This window comes from Haliaeetus leucocephalus, unplaced genomic scaffold (genome assembly GCF_000737465.1).
Source record: "Haliaeetus leucocephalus isolate CR32 unplaced genomic scaffold, Haliaeetus_leucocephalus-4.0 Scaffold0, whole genome shotgun sequence".
NCBI classification, from domain to species: domain Eukaryota; kingdom Metazoa; phylum Chordata; class Aves; order Accipitriformes; family Accipitridae; genus Haliaeetus; species Haliaeetus leucocephalus.
The window spans coordinates 8,129,376-8,145,006 of NW_010972436.1; the positions used below are offsets into that span (position 1 = coordinate 8,129,376).

The 15,631-nt window shown below is 36.3% G+C and overlaps 1 protein-coding gene across 1 annotated transcript in view; it reads left to right on the plus strand.

Annotated features, from left to right (window-relative positions):
- The window catches only part of SLC39A12 (solute carrier family 39 (zinc transporter), member 12), a 34,935-nt gene extending 19,509 nt beyond the window's left edge, over positions 1-15,426 (plus strand). Inside the window, exons 8-12 of the mRNA XM_010578389.1 lie at positions 343-495; positions 4,112-4,175; positions 7,846-8,004; positions 9,415-9,602; positions 14,824-15,426. Coding sequence (XP_010576691.1) covers positions 343-495; positions 4,112-4,175; positions 7,846-8,004; positions 9,415-9,602; positions 14,824-14,952 — 693 coding nt within the window. The 3' untranslated portion in view covers positions 14,953-15,426. The remainder of the gene's footprint in view (positions 1-342; positions 496-4,111; positions 4,176-7,845; positions 8,005-9,414; positions 9,603-14,823) is intronic.
- Positions 15,427-15,631: the final 205 nt, after the last annotated feature.

The following is a 15,631-nucleotide window of genomic DNA, read 5'->3' on the forward strand; positions in this document are numbered from 1 at the left end:
CATCTGAAGATGATGAAAGTAACTTTTTAGACTTTAAGGACAAATATACTCCAAACAAAATATACACCAAATATAATATATATATGTAAAGGGCAATTTCATAAAACTGTCTCTAAAAATAGTTATTTTCACCATTGAGAGATGATGAAGTGTAGCAGAGGCTCGTAATAATTCATTTTATCCATCTACTATTCAGCTGATTAGCTTGAAACACAATTTAAATTTGAAAGAGACAGCAGAAGAAAATTTTGAGAATAAATTGAATTAACACATTATGGATTACTGTAGCAAAAATTAAAAAATTGACATTTTAAATTTTTTTACTTTATCTCTTTCTTTTAGACTCTTGGTTTACATAAACATGAAGCACAAGAGGTAGAACATTTCTATGAGGGGAAGGAATATATTTGGAAACTTTTGGGAATAATTGGAGGAATTCATGGATTTTTTCTGATAGAAAAGTGTTTCTTTCTTTTGGTAACACCACGTGACCAGGTAAAGCTTTGTACAATTTATCCTTTAAAACATCTCTTTTATTTTGAGATTTTACAGTGCACAAAACATTAAAATGATTGGAGAAAATGATTATCATTTGTATGAATTAAATGAAGCATTAAAAATTGCTTTCCAAAGTGCTCCTACCAGACTGACCTTCAATTTCTATTTTGCTTTCCTCTGTGGATTTTGTATGCTTCATGAATGTGTTCCATATATTTATAACTCAAGAAGGGAACAGTTAATTGAATGTGTTCCGTAAGCATACTTTCATGACTAGCACTGGAGCAGGTGAAGAGTAGGTATCCATATGAAATAGCAATGGCAGTTGTTTACTCTAGGCTCTGTTTGAAGAGGAGGAAGACATAGATGTAAACACATGATATTATCAAGAACAATATCTTAAAATTTCCAAATTGTTTTTGACCCCTATCCCAATAGATTTGAAAATCTAATATGTATGTTGCAGTCAGTAGAACCCAATCTTGTATTAATAATATCTCTTTGCTCACTGCCATACTTACAGTAACTCTATTACTTTATTTCAGTGTGGCTGTTGCCTGAAAATATGATTATGCACAAGGATATAATGTAACACAAAGTGTGATGGCTCATTAAGTTTCTCAGCATGGGAGGCTATCTTAATGTCACTTTAGAAGGCTAAGCCTTTGCTTGTTCTGTTTTACAGAGAATGTTTAATGACTAGCCTGATTTAGATATGTAGCAAAGAGTCCTTATTCCCACTATCTTTGAGTCAGCCATAAGAATATTATGTGAGATTAATAGAATGAGAATGTTTTGATGATGGTGATGTTTTGTTTGTTTGGTAAAAAGTAGTCCTTTTTGTTACTTATTTGGAGAAAAGGGCTTTATCATCATCCCACAAATTTTTAAACTTGTTCTACTGAGAACTACATGAATTCTCAAAGTTAATTTTTATATCAATTTCAGCTTCAAATTTTAATCTTCAGTTTTAAAATATGATTTATCTGTTTCACTTTTCAGGGTTTTTTTTTAACCAAATAAGCATTAGGAAATGTTGATGCCAGCCAACAATCTTTTTCAATAGGCTTTGTTCTGAAAAAAATAATTCTTACAAATGCTAAACTTTCACAAAAGGCTGAGAAAGACTGCACCTGTGTTCATTGGGTTTCAGAACTAATTGCAAAGCATCTTCATTCAGCAGGGCCTTTCTTTAGTTAATGGGCACTGGGGACATTCCCATGATCTTCCAGTGGAATCTGAATTAAATGAACATTCAGGCAGAGGCAAATCTACTTCAACCATACAGTTGGTAGGTTACCAATATGATGTACTTCCCTGATTTTATATCCTTCTTTCTCTGTTCCTCAAAAAAATGAACCAAATTAATGTAATAAATCAGTATTATTTTTCAATCTTTATTGATTTGTCCTTTATTACATGACATGATTGTCAGGAATCTCTGTATTTTTAAGTTTATAATGAGCTTTTACAGAGATTTCAAAAACAGATTTTTACAATAACTTTTCTTAAGTGTGTATCAGATTGGTATAACAGTATACTTCCTGTACCACCTTTTGTTGATAAAATTCTTGAAGATTTTCCTCCTCCCTTCTTTTTAAAAATTTATCCTATATGAGGGTAGACTGTCCCATGGGAAAAACTTCAGGATGTTCTGCAGTGAGAGTTAAGTGCATAATTAGTGAACAGATGAAATCTTGGACTGTTCTTGGGTATTTTTCTACAGATTTGAAGAGTAACATAAACAAGCTGGATATCTGGGAATGGTGCTTACCTATAAGAAGTTACATCATTTTCTGTTGGTCTGTGGAGGGTATCCAGACAGATATATCTTTGCAAACTAAATTGACTCATACCTTTTAACCTGTTTTCTCTTTTTCCAACAAATCTCTTCAGTTTATATGTAGTATCTAGATACATAGGTTCCTGGTTATTTAAATCAGAATCTCCAGAGATCTTCTGTAATGCGAACTCCATTTTACTAAAGCAGTTGTGATGGGTAAGAGCCTCATGAGCCACTGCTAATCTCTCAAACACACTTGGGAAACTCTCAATTAAATGCAGAGCAAACAGACAGATGAAGAATGTTTACTAATTTGTGAGCCACGTCATAGCTTCCTGTTTATGATAATGAACGACCCTGTCATTCCTCACAGCTGCAAGATCCCCCTAAAGTTACGTATAGAACACATGAACTAGCCTGGCTTAGCTAGTTTGTACAAGAGCAGCCAATTTTTCAGAATCATGTGAGTAATAGTAAGACAAACACTGGTTGACTAAGAAAAGCTTATAAATCCTTCAGGTCACTGATTAGTCTTGCAGTTTTGACTCAGAGTTCAAAGGAGTGGCATGTGAATAAATATTATAAGAGAAGTGGAACAATTACTGGAATTCATATGATTGGCTGCAATCATGGGAATTAAAGGCTTTTATTTTTCCTTTAAAATGTAGAATTCAAAACCAAACCCTTTCCCTTCCCTCCTCATGCTTCTACAGCACATATCCCACATCACAACCAAGCTAATACCAGCCAAGAAACATATCCTGTTTTGCAGCCAGTACACATCTCTGCTATAGTTTTTGGAGTGGTGGCTGCTGTCCCTGACAAAGCACTCTTTTGTGCTGCTGTTGACTCTTCACTGGCTGCCATAATACCTTTGATACGCTTTTGGGGCTGAAAAAAGAAAAGATAGTCATTATAAATTCAGTTTTTCTAGTTTCAAAGAAACAAGGTTTTTTGGCTTATCTCACCCTTGCACGAATTTCTAATAATTTCTCTAGTCAGAAAGAAAAGCCCCAGAGAGGTAGGGGGAGAGAGAGATTCCTCATATTCTCCCTTCTCTTTCCACAGTTGCAGCTTCTGTTAATTAAACATTAGGGCTGACACATCAAATTAACTCTCTAGGATAAGGACAAAGATACTGTCTCTTTCTTCAGTTGAAATAAGGGTAAATTTCACTCATTGCAGTGGAGTGTACTCATGTGCTGCTATGCCCAGCCAGTGATGCCTGATGCCAAGACAAAGCCCTAACTAAAGGCCAAGGGGCAAGGCACTGGATGGAGCCTGTACCACCCTGAAGAAAAAAACCCTATATTTTGAAAGGCTGTGAAACCTACCTATGACCATCTTTTTTAGTCTTGTGTTTTCACAGAGTAACTGTGAAGAACATGAACTCCAAAGAGACTCTGGTGTCTACCCATTTTTCCTTGGAAATCCTACAGACACCCTATCCAGCAGGAAACTACAATCATCCGGTCATAGCAAAATCAAAAGATACAATTTGAATTATCATGTTCTTTTTAGTTCTGCATTTGGCTCAGCTTTTTGTGTATTCAAGCAGAAACATTATGTTCTTGGGTTATAACAGTGCTTATGAATGTCTTTCTTCCTACCTGAATTAGACTGTAACCTTTTCTGCGCAAGGGAGATTTCTTTTTTTGTGTTTCTGCAGTACCAATCACACTGCCAGTGCTCAATATATGATTCTAATGATATCTATGCAAATAACAGCGATTATCTTTAATTCAAAAAGCTTGAACTTATTTTCCTGTATTTATAGCAACAGCTGGAAGAGCCCTTTAACACTGATCTATTATCTTTGCTTTTAACTAGAGAAGCCCAGAAGATTCTGAGCCTGCTGAAGTTCCTCCAGAGAGTAAGGCAATCAGCAAAAAAAGTTAGTATCAATAAAAAGACTAGACAAGTAACAGGAAAAGCCTTCAGACCTAAGATGGAATTGAAAGTGTGAAGCTGGCTTGGCTCTGCGTTTGCTATGTGCTACATCACCACATCTGATGGTGCTTGGCTACATAATTTAATCTCTGCTTAAAGACCTTTTCAGCTGCCAACCCTGTAATTGTGAAGTTCATTAATCTTATACTGTCCATGTTTAGTGTTTGTTTACTCACTGTTGCAAACCATTTTTCTAAAGCCTTTGCTTAAAGGGAAATATTCAAAATTTAACACAAAACAGATTTTTATAATTGTAAACTTTGCTTGGGCTTTTATTTCTGGAGGTAGTGAAATGGTTGTTTTGTTGGCTCACTATACTAATATAATTCTGCTTCCTTCTGCTCTTACGTAGTAAAGCAATAACCTCTGTAAATCAGTAATGATTTATTACATGTATGGAATTATGGGCTTTCAGTTTTAGGATAATAATCTGTTTTCTTCAGAGAGCTTCAGAGTAACTCCTATCTTCTCTGTTTTGTTGCTGCTTACTCCAAAAAATGGGAACATAGAGCATAAACCAAACTCTGCCTTTGACTGTACTTGTGTGACCTTTGTGAATTTAGTAGAGTTGTAGTTATTCAACTGAGAGAATAACATTTGAATTGAAATCTGTTTATTTACTATCATCAACTCCCCTTTATTTTGTGATCTCAGATCTCAGGTCATCAGTTTGATTCATTTAACAATGTCATTATCTTCTTCTAGGTTTTTAATATTCTTCTCTGTTCTTGTGGACTTAATTTCCATTTCTGAGGCATTTGAAATCTGGATTTCCATTTCTTCAGTCTCACGCATCCAGCAGTACACAATCCAGTGCCAGTTTCAGTGTGACTATCTAGTCCATCTCTAGGTGTTTCCATTCTGTTCAATCATCGCTACCTGCTAAGCACAAACAAATTTCTAGTGATGTCAATGTTATTTGTTACAAATAACTAAATTTGGTGTAGAACTAAATTTGGGAGAGTTTCTCAGTAATGTTCTTTGTTTGGTTCCATTTTTTCCTCATACCTCAGTTTTACCTCTATATTAGAAATCAGTAAGGGAAGCCATAGTAGGGAAGGGGGGTTGTTTTGTTTTAGGGTGTTTTTGAGAATACATATTTTCAAAAGTTTCTGTTGTTAGAGTTCTTATGAATAGCTAGATGCATAAACATACCTGGGTACCTTGATGCTGGGCTAAACTTCTAGGTGTTTTTTTTCCCAAAATGGAATGGAATCTGCAGCTCTAAGACAGAAGCCTGACATCTCCAGAAATGCCACACTTCACTGTAAATGCATGTCAAGTAGGTCTGCGAGAGGAGTCAGTCACCTTAGATAGATAGCCAATGAGTAACTCAGAAAGCAAGAAGCTACTGGAATAAAAAGATGTCTCACAGGTCTTCTCCTCATTTATCCACACTTATTCTATCAATATCTGAACAGATCAAACAGTAGCATTTTATATTTGGTATACTCAGTGAGACTTTACATTAACTAGAAATATTTTTGCTGTATGAGTAATGAAAACATTGGGGAAAAGTTCTATTTATGGATAAATGTTTGCTTTAAACTCTTATTCAAAGCTTAAAAAGTGTAATCTATGATCAGAGTCCTGCACCCATTAACTTTATGAAAATTATGGTGTAGAATCCCCTATTTAAGCAGAGAAAATTATCAAAAGCAAATGTAGGATTGTTTAAGAAGAGGCTTTGTAGAAAGGTAGGGTAATAAGTTAATAGTTACTATTGCAGCAATATAATGCAGTGAGATAGTTGCTAGTAACAAAGTTGCTTTAAAATAGGCTGAAAATAAATTAAGATAAAGATTCAGATTTGTTTATATATGCATCTTCTTAGCTTTCAGTCAAATAAGTTCACAAAGCTTACATTTGCAATTGCTCCATAATGTTAACCTGATCCCTGTTATAGACAGCACGCTGGAGTGAGTTCCAGTAACCATGGTATATCTTTTTCAACAATCAGATACTTGAATAAAACAGACTAATAGTATCTCAGGGCAGGCCATGATTTCGTCCTCACCAGTGCTTATTACAAATCACAAACTTAATGTAATGCAGCAATCTATTATTTCTATGTAATTCATGCTCTGCACTATTGATTATAAACTGCCCATAGTGTTTAGAAAGAACTGTGCAAACTGGGGACATCCACGTCTGGCTCTGTAAGCTGGCAGGAAAATCTAACAAGCCTGCCAATTTTTCTGAACCCGCAGAGCTCCCAGGCAACTAGGGAGGATTTTCTGAATACAGTTGTTAGGCTTTTATGTGCTGTGTGTTTTTTTATAATAGTCTGAAGACTGCAGTTCTAGCCAGTTTCTCTAAGAAAAACATCTCCCCCATCACTATAAAATGGTCATCTCTGGAAAAACATTACTGAAGTGAAACCTTGTAATAACTATATTCAGACAGTTCTGTGCAGCTCCATGTTAGCTCCTTAGACGTCATATTATGTCTATGTGGGGCCAAAAAAGTCAGGAAAATACCTGATGTTTAGGGCCCAAATCATGACCCTGCTTCTTCAGGATAAAAGCAACCCTTTGCAAAGTGTTCTGTCCATATTGTGTAGAGGGAAGATGGATGAATTTCCTGAAAGGCATTAGAATGTCCTGTTTGTAAGATTGTGGATAAAATGGATGGAACAAAGTACAGCATAGGGGAGCCAATTATATATTGCTAAGCCTAGACATTGAGCCTATGTATCTATGAAGAATTAAAATCCCTCTCCATGAATCCATTCAGCATGCTGCATGGCTGTCTGGGTTACAGGCTGGATGGAGAGACTGGCCCTAGTTCCCTAGCTTGATTTCAGTACTTTTATAACTAGTAGCACCTTTCCTCTCATGTCAGAGGCCTGATCATGAACATTCAATGTACTGTTCCATACTAAAGCAAGGTCACAGAACAATATGGGAAAGAAAAATAGCCATCTGCATCCATGAGTGATGCTGCAGACAGGGGTACTATGAGCATAACAGCCATTAATTGATTGGAACAAAAGTTGGAAATGAGCATGCTGTAATGCTGTACTAATAATGATATTCTGGGGCTTGTTGCCTTTCATCTCTGTCTTTCACTGTAATGCAATCTCATAAAAAACAGACACTGAAAATATTACTCAGTAGCAACATGCTTTACAGTATTACAGTGATCAGCTGCATGAGACCAAGTATTCATCTTCATTATAGCTGTGCAATTCCATGAAAAACTCCCACCTTTTAAGGAAAAAAAAACATTTAGAATGCAAGAAAACTTGTGTGAATTTCAGTGACCAAGGAAAGATTAATGGAAACCTTTAGGACACATCATGAGTCTGGAGTCAAACTGAAGTCTAAGATTTTGTCTAGTAGTTGACCCAGTAAAAATAAAGAAGCTACTTCCTGGTATTTCCATCTCTGATTTATTCTACAACGTACTTTTTCATTTCAAGTGTATTGAAAGAAGTATAATAACAAGAACAAAACAGATAAACACTGTTGTCCTCTGATTATTATGACTTTTCATAATGGTGTATGTGAAAAAACCCAAATAATTTGTAACATAGCAAAAATAACAGCATCTGGTTTTGTTAAAACTTCCAGGCTTTTTTGTTATTTGCTTGTTTGTTTGTTTTTTCCTAGGTAAGAAAATTAGCTTGTTAGCAATAATGGTTCTGGTGGGTGACAGTCTTCACAATTTTGCTGATGGCTTGGTAATAGGAGCAGCATTCTCATCCTCAACAGAAACAGGTGTGACAACGACTATTGCTATTTTATGCCATGAAATTCCTCATGAAATGGGTAAGAAATATATATGTGTGTATTTTTCCTGATTGGCTTTGTAGTTCCAGGTTTCCCAAAGAATTCTTTCCTGTATGGCATTAGTGGAAATTCTTCTTGCTTATAGCATCATGAACTATAACATTAATGTGTGAGATGGATATATAAAGAGGCTGTTTTCTTCTCTTTCCCCTTCACAAAAAGGAGAGGAGGCTTCTGCCCTCATTATTGGATGCCATCCCATCTCACTTTCTCCAGATATAAATACTGTCAGGTCACGAGTTATTCTCATGTGTACAGACACAAAAAAATAGTAAGCTGTGAGCAGGAGCCATGTGTGCACAATGGGCATGCCTGACACAACGGGCTATCCAAGAGTTTTAATATGCAGCAGAGCCATTTAACAATGTATTCCTCATGCCACCCTCATTCCTGCTGCTGATCAAGAATAACAAGATAATAAAAGAAGATATATGACCCATTTTACTAGTGGACAGGACAGGAATATCATTCTATTGAACATTGCCCTCAATTATCTCCTTGTGGTAAATCTTTCAGTGTGGTCTAAGTTGTTCCTGACATTGTGCTGATGAACATATATAAGTTGGCAAGTTTGAGATGAGAACTGCAGATTCTCATTTCTGTTCTTAAATGACTGAAGATTTCATGTGCTGTAGAAAACTTCCCTAAACAAAAAGGTGGGATGGGGAATTGCTGTGAAACTGGTAACTCTTGTTTGTATAGCAAAGAAATTACTAAAATACTGAACCGTTAACTCCAAAGACAGACCTTGTTAATTCTAGGGAAGTAGTGCCCCAGTGTCAAAGTGGCATTTCTGTGCTCACAGAGAAGAATTTTTAAAATCTTTTACTTTGGACCTGTTGTGAAAGTGTTTATTTTAGAAGAAAAATCTGTGATGGGATTCTGATGTACAATTTACTGAAGTTAATTAGGTCTGAAATCTGTGGAATTAAACTCAAACTGGAATCAGACTGGCATAGGTTTTTCTGACTTGCAGCACCTGTAAAACACTCAAAGACCATGCTGCAAATATACTCACATGGTTTGAACTGGCAAGTTCCCAGTTGAGAAAGATTTAGAAACTGTGGGAAAGCATGTGACTTCACTTTTGCGTGTATCCAAGTTGGAAATGTCACAGAACATCGAGAACTAACAGAAGGCCACTCCTGTATACTGTATGCTATCTTTAGGAACAGCTAAACAAATACAAGTCAATATGGGCTTTTTGTTTTTGTTTTTTTTCACAGGTGATGGGTTTATAACTAATTCTACAGAAATCTAAGGACAGTCCACCATCATTCACTGTCTTTGTGCATATCTTAATTATTTTCTTTCATGTGTTATTACCGAGAGTCTTACAAATATATTTATCAGCTAAGTAATAAGTTTTCTGTCTTTTTCTCTATGCAGGAGATTTTGCTGTGCTGCTAAGTACAGGACTCCCCACGAAGATTGCAATTTTGATGAATTTTATAAGTGCACTAACAGCATTCTTAGGACTTTATATTGGCCTTTCTGTATCAACTGACCCATGCATTCAAAACTGGATTTTTACTGTTACAGCTGGAATGTTCTTGTATTTATCTTTAGCAGAAATGGTGAGAACTTCAGTCTATTGTTATATTTTCCTTTTAACACAGCCACATCACAGATGAATGTCAAACAAATGCAGGTGAACGAACTTGGAAGGAAAAACAGTTCATAGGCTTCTTGGGAAGAGCATGTTGTCTTCCCTGTGTGTGGACAGTGCTTAGAACTATAGTCTGTTTTTGTTTCGTGTCACCCTCATGCCAGGTGTAATTAGCAATACAAAGGTGAAATAAAGGCCATTAAGAAGGTAATATATGAGAAAGGCATAAAGGACTTTTAAAGGGGGAGAGGTAAACAATATCTTTTTTAGGCCTGATAGAGTTACTTAGTACAACATAAAAAAACATTTGAACCTGCAGGGGTTTTTAAAATCTTGAAGAAGTTGGTTACTTTTTTCTTTTTCCTGCCCTTTTCTTTATATATTTTTCATCCATTGTTTCAACATGAATTTGCTGTTTCTGAACTAAAATGCAAGATGCTTATCCTGTGCTCTTTCTGGCCAGCCTTTCTATCTCAGAGAGGTTTGGATGAGCTCCTAAGCAATTAAAAACCCATCAGATTGCCTCAACTTTTTTTGTATTTGCCTGACATTTTTCACACTCCCAGTTCCATAGCAATGATCTGACTATAGAAAAATAAAGTGTGAAGATATACGGTAGGAGGAAGGTCTAAGGACTGTGGAAGAATGTGGTGGAATCATAACTCATGCAAGATGCCTCAGGCCACATAATTTATTGAAGAGATGGCTAACTGTTACACTTGTAACAATGCAGAACTTAATTACCTTGCTAGCTTTGTCACATGGCTCTTCAACCAACATGTGTTACTGTAAAGTTGCTTGCAAGCTTCTGAACAAAGATGGAATATTTTGAGTGGTTAGATCAAGAGGGGGGAAAAAAGAGGTCTGTCTCTTCACAAATTATTACTGTGTTTTTCCCAAGCCTGTCTGTCTCGCTGTTGTGTTCAGTACCACCCCCCACCTCATGCCTGAGATATCATTTACCAGGTTCAAGCATAATACCTTAAATCTGATATGCCATGCCACTATTATAACCTATATAAAAATCTACTTGTAATAATTGACCTTAGAACTTGGGTGTATTTTAGTCTATTTTTGCTACTGTAACAAAAGTAAAGTGAATATAAAGTGCTTCTAAGAGCTTATGAGGGAACTGCCTGAGGATTGTGGGTGTGTCAACAGTCCTGGCTGAGGTGGTAAATAACAGACAAGAACACTGTGTACCAAGTTGCATCTTGTTCTGACACAGAGAAATTTGGAAGTGAGGCTGCCTACCTACTCAATAGACATGGTTTTATTAATGTGGCTAGGAATGATTTAGGCATATTTTTCCTTCAGTGTAGGATTGCCATCCATCAGGGATCCACAAGCTCCTAGAACAACACCATGTTTTTCCCTGAGTCTTCAAAGCAATGTGCCAGCTGTAAATCCCAATGGATGACATAATTCCAGGCAGAGACAGGGACATGTTTTCCCTTGTCCTCAGCTTGTCACCATAATCTTGTTCTTGATGTGAAAAGGAGAAAGAAGGGAGAGAGAGGGAAGGATCTTATTTCTCTCACCTCCCTTCTATTAATAAGATTCCAATCCTATTGCCTTTCTCTGCATTTTGTCAAAAGAACTGCCATTGGGTTGCTCACCTATGTTCATCTGAAGTGCAAGTGTTGAATATCACGGGGATTATTTTATTTAAAAATATATTCCTGTAGCACTGCAGGAATCTATAGATCTGAAGAGTTTCATATGTTTGTATAGTACCTCTCAAAAGAAAATCAGCCATGCTTTATGTATTTTTCAACTTTCTGCACAGAAATAACATCTATTCTCTGCTGCTTTCTCATCTACAAACAGCAGTCATCAGTGTTCCTGCCAATGGTGTACAAATACTTAATGATTTACAAAGCTTAACTAGAATTTTCAGTATTTGTTTTATGGGCTTTCACATATTCATGTGCTTGTCAGAGGAGCAGTTAAGTAAGAGAGCAGCAGGTAAATAAAACTGAACAGCCTCTCTGGTTTCTCCACTGAGGAACGCTGAGAGGTGTGAGGTGGAGGTTCATTGACAGGACAGCACTGCGAGACTGCCGCCGCAGTCAAGGTTACACAGAACTACTTCTGTGGCTAATTAAAGATTATTCATTTCTACAAATGGCATTCTAGCTCCACTAACAAGCAGGGTAGACTAATCATTTTAGACATTTGAGGAAAAGGACAAAAGATAAACTTATTTAAATCTTTCATCATTTTTCACCAAGGAATTCTGCAAAACTTCATCTTCCCAGTAATTGGGGAAGGTGGAAGGGAGGAGTATTTTGTCTTGCAAATGTGTATGCAGAGGTGTAATATTGCAACGTAAATTGTTTGTTGCTTCAAGATATGCATGTGAATAAACACCTGTAATATTGTGGGTTTAGTTTTTGTTTAACCAAAATTAAATCCCCTGAAAAACAGCTTCTTATGAGTAGTATAGTGAGATTTTTTGTCCTTGATATCTGTTTAGACGTCATAAGTATAATCATAACTTTGCACTATTTCCAAAGACCTTTTAATTAACACACCTTTTCTTTAACATACCTTTAACCTGAATTGAAACTTGAGACACCAATATATGGAATGGAACAGAATAACTAACTCCTAATGAATTGTTTCTTTGACAAAATATGTCCCCTTTTCCTCTTGCGAAACAAACCTGAAAATCTTGTATCAACCTCTTAAATGAGTATCTATGAAGTAATCATTATGGATAAATGTTTATGAAATCACATGCATTGTATTAAACCCCAAGCACTGGGATGTAATTTCTGAGTGATTGTACAGATCATATTGGTTTATATGGTTCCTGACCAGAAAGACTTACTGTCTAATTTGAAAGGAGGGAGACAGAAGGAAGAAAGACAATAAAGATGTCAAGAAGCAGGAGCTAACTGACCACGCCCTGAGGCAACTAACTGACATTTTCTCTGACTAACCTTAAAAATATTTTTGATTTTGGAGTTAAAGGAGTATTTTTAAAGTGACTTATCAGGCCGTTACAGCACAGCAGTGATGTCATATATGCCCCAGCTTGGTAGAACTCTTGTTTAGCCAGCACATGGTTGAGAGACCCTCATGCCTTCTTTCAGCATGCTGCTTCCTAATTCTTCATATCTTCTGTATGCTGATGATAACATGAGCTGGAGTGGGAATAGAGTAGTCCCTTGATAAACAGTAACTCTTTTGCCTCCAACAGACTTCAAGAATTAGTAAGTGTGATGGCATCCAACAGCTTGGATACGGTCCTATCTTCCCTTAATTTGTGAAGTGGTTTGCATCTGCCAGTTGAATAGGCTTATGCTTTCTAAACAATAAGCTTTTCTCTGCTGTACCGCACACATTTGTGTTCAGAGAGAGTCGGGGAACCATAGCTGATACTGTGTCAGCAATCAGCCTTTATTTTCAGACATAAGCAGGGATGTCACATTAGGTAAGGCTATAGAAATGGTCTGTGCACTTGATAACATTCACATAGGTTAGGTGGAGGGAGGAGAGATCTGCATTGGACATAGGAAGGATACTACCTGCTCAGAATTCCTTTTTTAAAACTTTCTTAGGAACCTACTGTGGATGTGTGTAACTCATAAATTGGCACTGACAGCAATAAGAGGAAAAACTAGTTTTTGCAGTGGGAAGGGAAAAAGGTTCCTATTTAGAGAACTTGTTCACCCAGGCATTGGTGAAGAGGACAAAATAGACTGATTATAAGGATAAATAAGAAAGGCCAAAGGTCTAGGCTGGAACCCTGAATTCAAGCCTAGGTCTTAATTAACAGGTTTTACTTAGATACACAACAAAAAACACATGCTCCAAACACATACAAGCTGTCAGTTCCGATTTTGATTTATGTCAGAACTTTGAGGTGTTTACATTTGCTTTAAATTAAAAGTTGCTGATGATCCTTAAATACAAATTAAATATAACTACATGAGTTTCTAAGATGCGGATTTGTACGTAATTGAAACCACTGCCTAGTTGTTACAGAGACCCAGGATGTTTGGGTTTACCTGTTATTTTTATGCAAATCTTTAAAGTGGAGGCAGATTTTTCACTATAGTTTTGTTTTGGGCCCATGCCAACTTCCAGAGAAAGAAGAGTGCAGGAGAAGCAGACCCAGAGACCCCCCCTCTGACAGAGGGAAGGACAAGCATAGCAAATAGGTGTAAACATACCCTGTTAGCCTCCGTGGTCAGCACCACTCCACTGTCTCCCAGTGGCTGATGCTGTTACAGCTCCTGTGAAGAGGCTATAAAGAGCAGAGGAATTAAGTAGCTTCATTCAAGCACAGGCTGTGAATGGAGCAGGAAGGGATGATGGGAGAGTGCCAGGACCACTTGCTCTTGTTTTGAAGTTCACAACAAATAGACAAAAAAAACCCAACCAAAACCAAAGGTCGATACAAGGCCATTGCTCTATATTTATTTCCAAAGTTGATGTGAAAGTATCAGCAGTCATTGGTGTCTCCCCTGGTGTCTATAACACGTAAAGCATAAATACTAAGAGAGTCGGAGCCTGAGACCTCATTTCCACAGGCTCTGTTGAGGCATACTGTTTGTTTAAAACTTTGATAAAAGAGACCATGTAGGGTGGAAGGTCAACGTTAAGGAGCTTTTAATATGATTATAAACAGCTGCTGCTCCTTTACTTGATTGAAAACTCACAGAGAAAAATATTGGACGAAATTTTTTCAAGCATATTCAAAAAATCCTGTTTTCTATTTGTATGTTTACTAAAGCCCAAGTAAATAGGAGTGTTGCCAGTGATTTCAGTAAGAGCAGGATTGACCCTATATATAGTACTGAAACAAAAAAACTCAAACTAGTTTATTCCCACAAAAGGGAATCACTAATTTTACTAAACAAGCATTTCCTTGCAGACAGCTGTATAAAATTACTAAAAACTATTGAGAAGTTAATAAATTCTGGAATCTCATTTATAATTCTTGTTGGTACTAGTAAAAGAACCAAAAAGGGTAGAATTTGATTAATTTGAATATTTCACTGTCAAGATCAGTGTTGTTACAATGTACAGAACATGCTACAGATTAATAGCTATATTCAGAAACTCAGTATTTTGAAAGTTTTTTTTAATGAAGTTTGCCTTGTTTTCCCATAAGACTTTTTTTCCCAGAGATGAATATATCTGGCTCTCATTCTGGTGTCTTATTCTTTTTTTAGCTTCCTGAAATGACTCATATTCAGACACGGCGACCCTGGTTGATGTTTCTCCTACAGAACCTTGGATTACTATTAGGCTGGCTTTGCCTCTTACTTTTGGCTATATATGAACAGAAAATTAAAATTTAAGTTTTCTGTTGGAAATCTTGAAGTACCACTTATGACAGTGGATAGCATTATTCACAATTTTGTCATGTCTGATATAGTGATATATAAATTAAGTTGCTGGGATTTTTATATCTGAACAGTAGATAACTATTTCACTTTATTAACTTATTGTTCAGATTTTGTAATTTTTTTTGTAAACATGAATGTTTAGAATTATGTTTTATTTGTTACTGAGTTTACCAGATCCCATGCTCAAACTCACAGGAGCTTTTGATTAGTTTTTACTGAGACTGTTCTAGTTGAATGCTCTAAGTGATCTCTGCCAGTCTGATTGAAGAAAAGAATAAAACACTTTTATATGCAATAATTAAAGTGGACTAACCATAGCTGAATAATTTGAAGCAGAAATGTTTTTTGCCTCTTAGTACAAAGAATAAATGTATTTCTATAAAACTAAAAAATATAGCAAAACTAAACTGTTAAATGGCATACAGCAATCTCATAATATCTGCACTATCTATCTACTTTGTCAACATAAAGATCCTCAGTAGTCGTATCTTACTGGTACCACTGTGGTATACACTGGTATAGGTAAAAAATGACAAGTGTAAATGTTGAAGCTTATGACCTAGAAGTCTGAGAATGCCCTTTTCCGACTGTGATGTAGTTTCTCGTACGTGTGATGGACTCTGTGACAGTT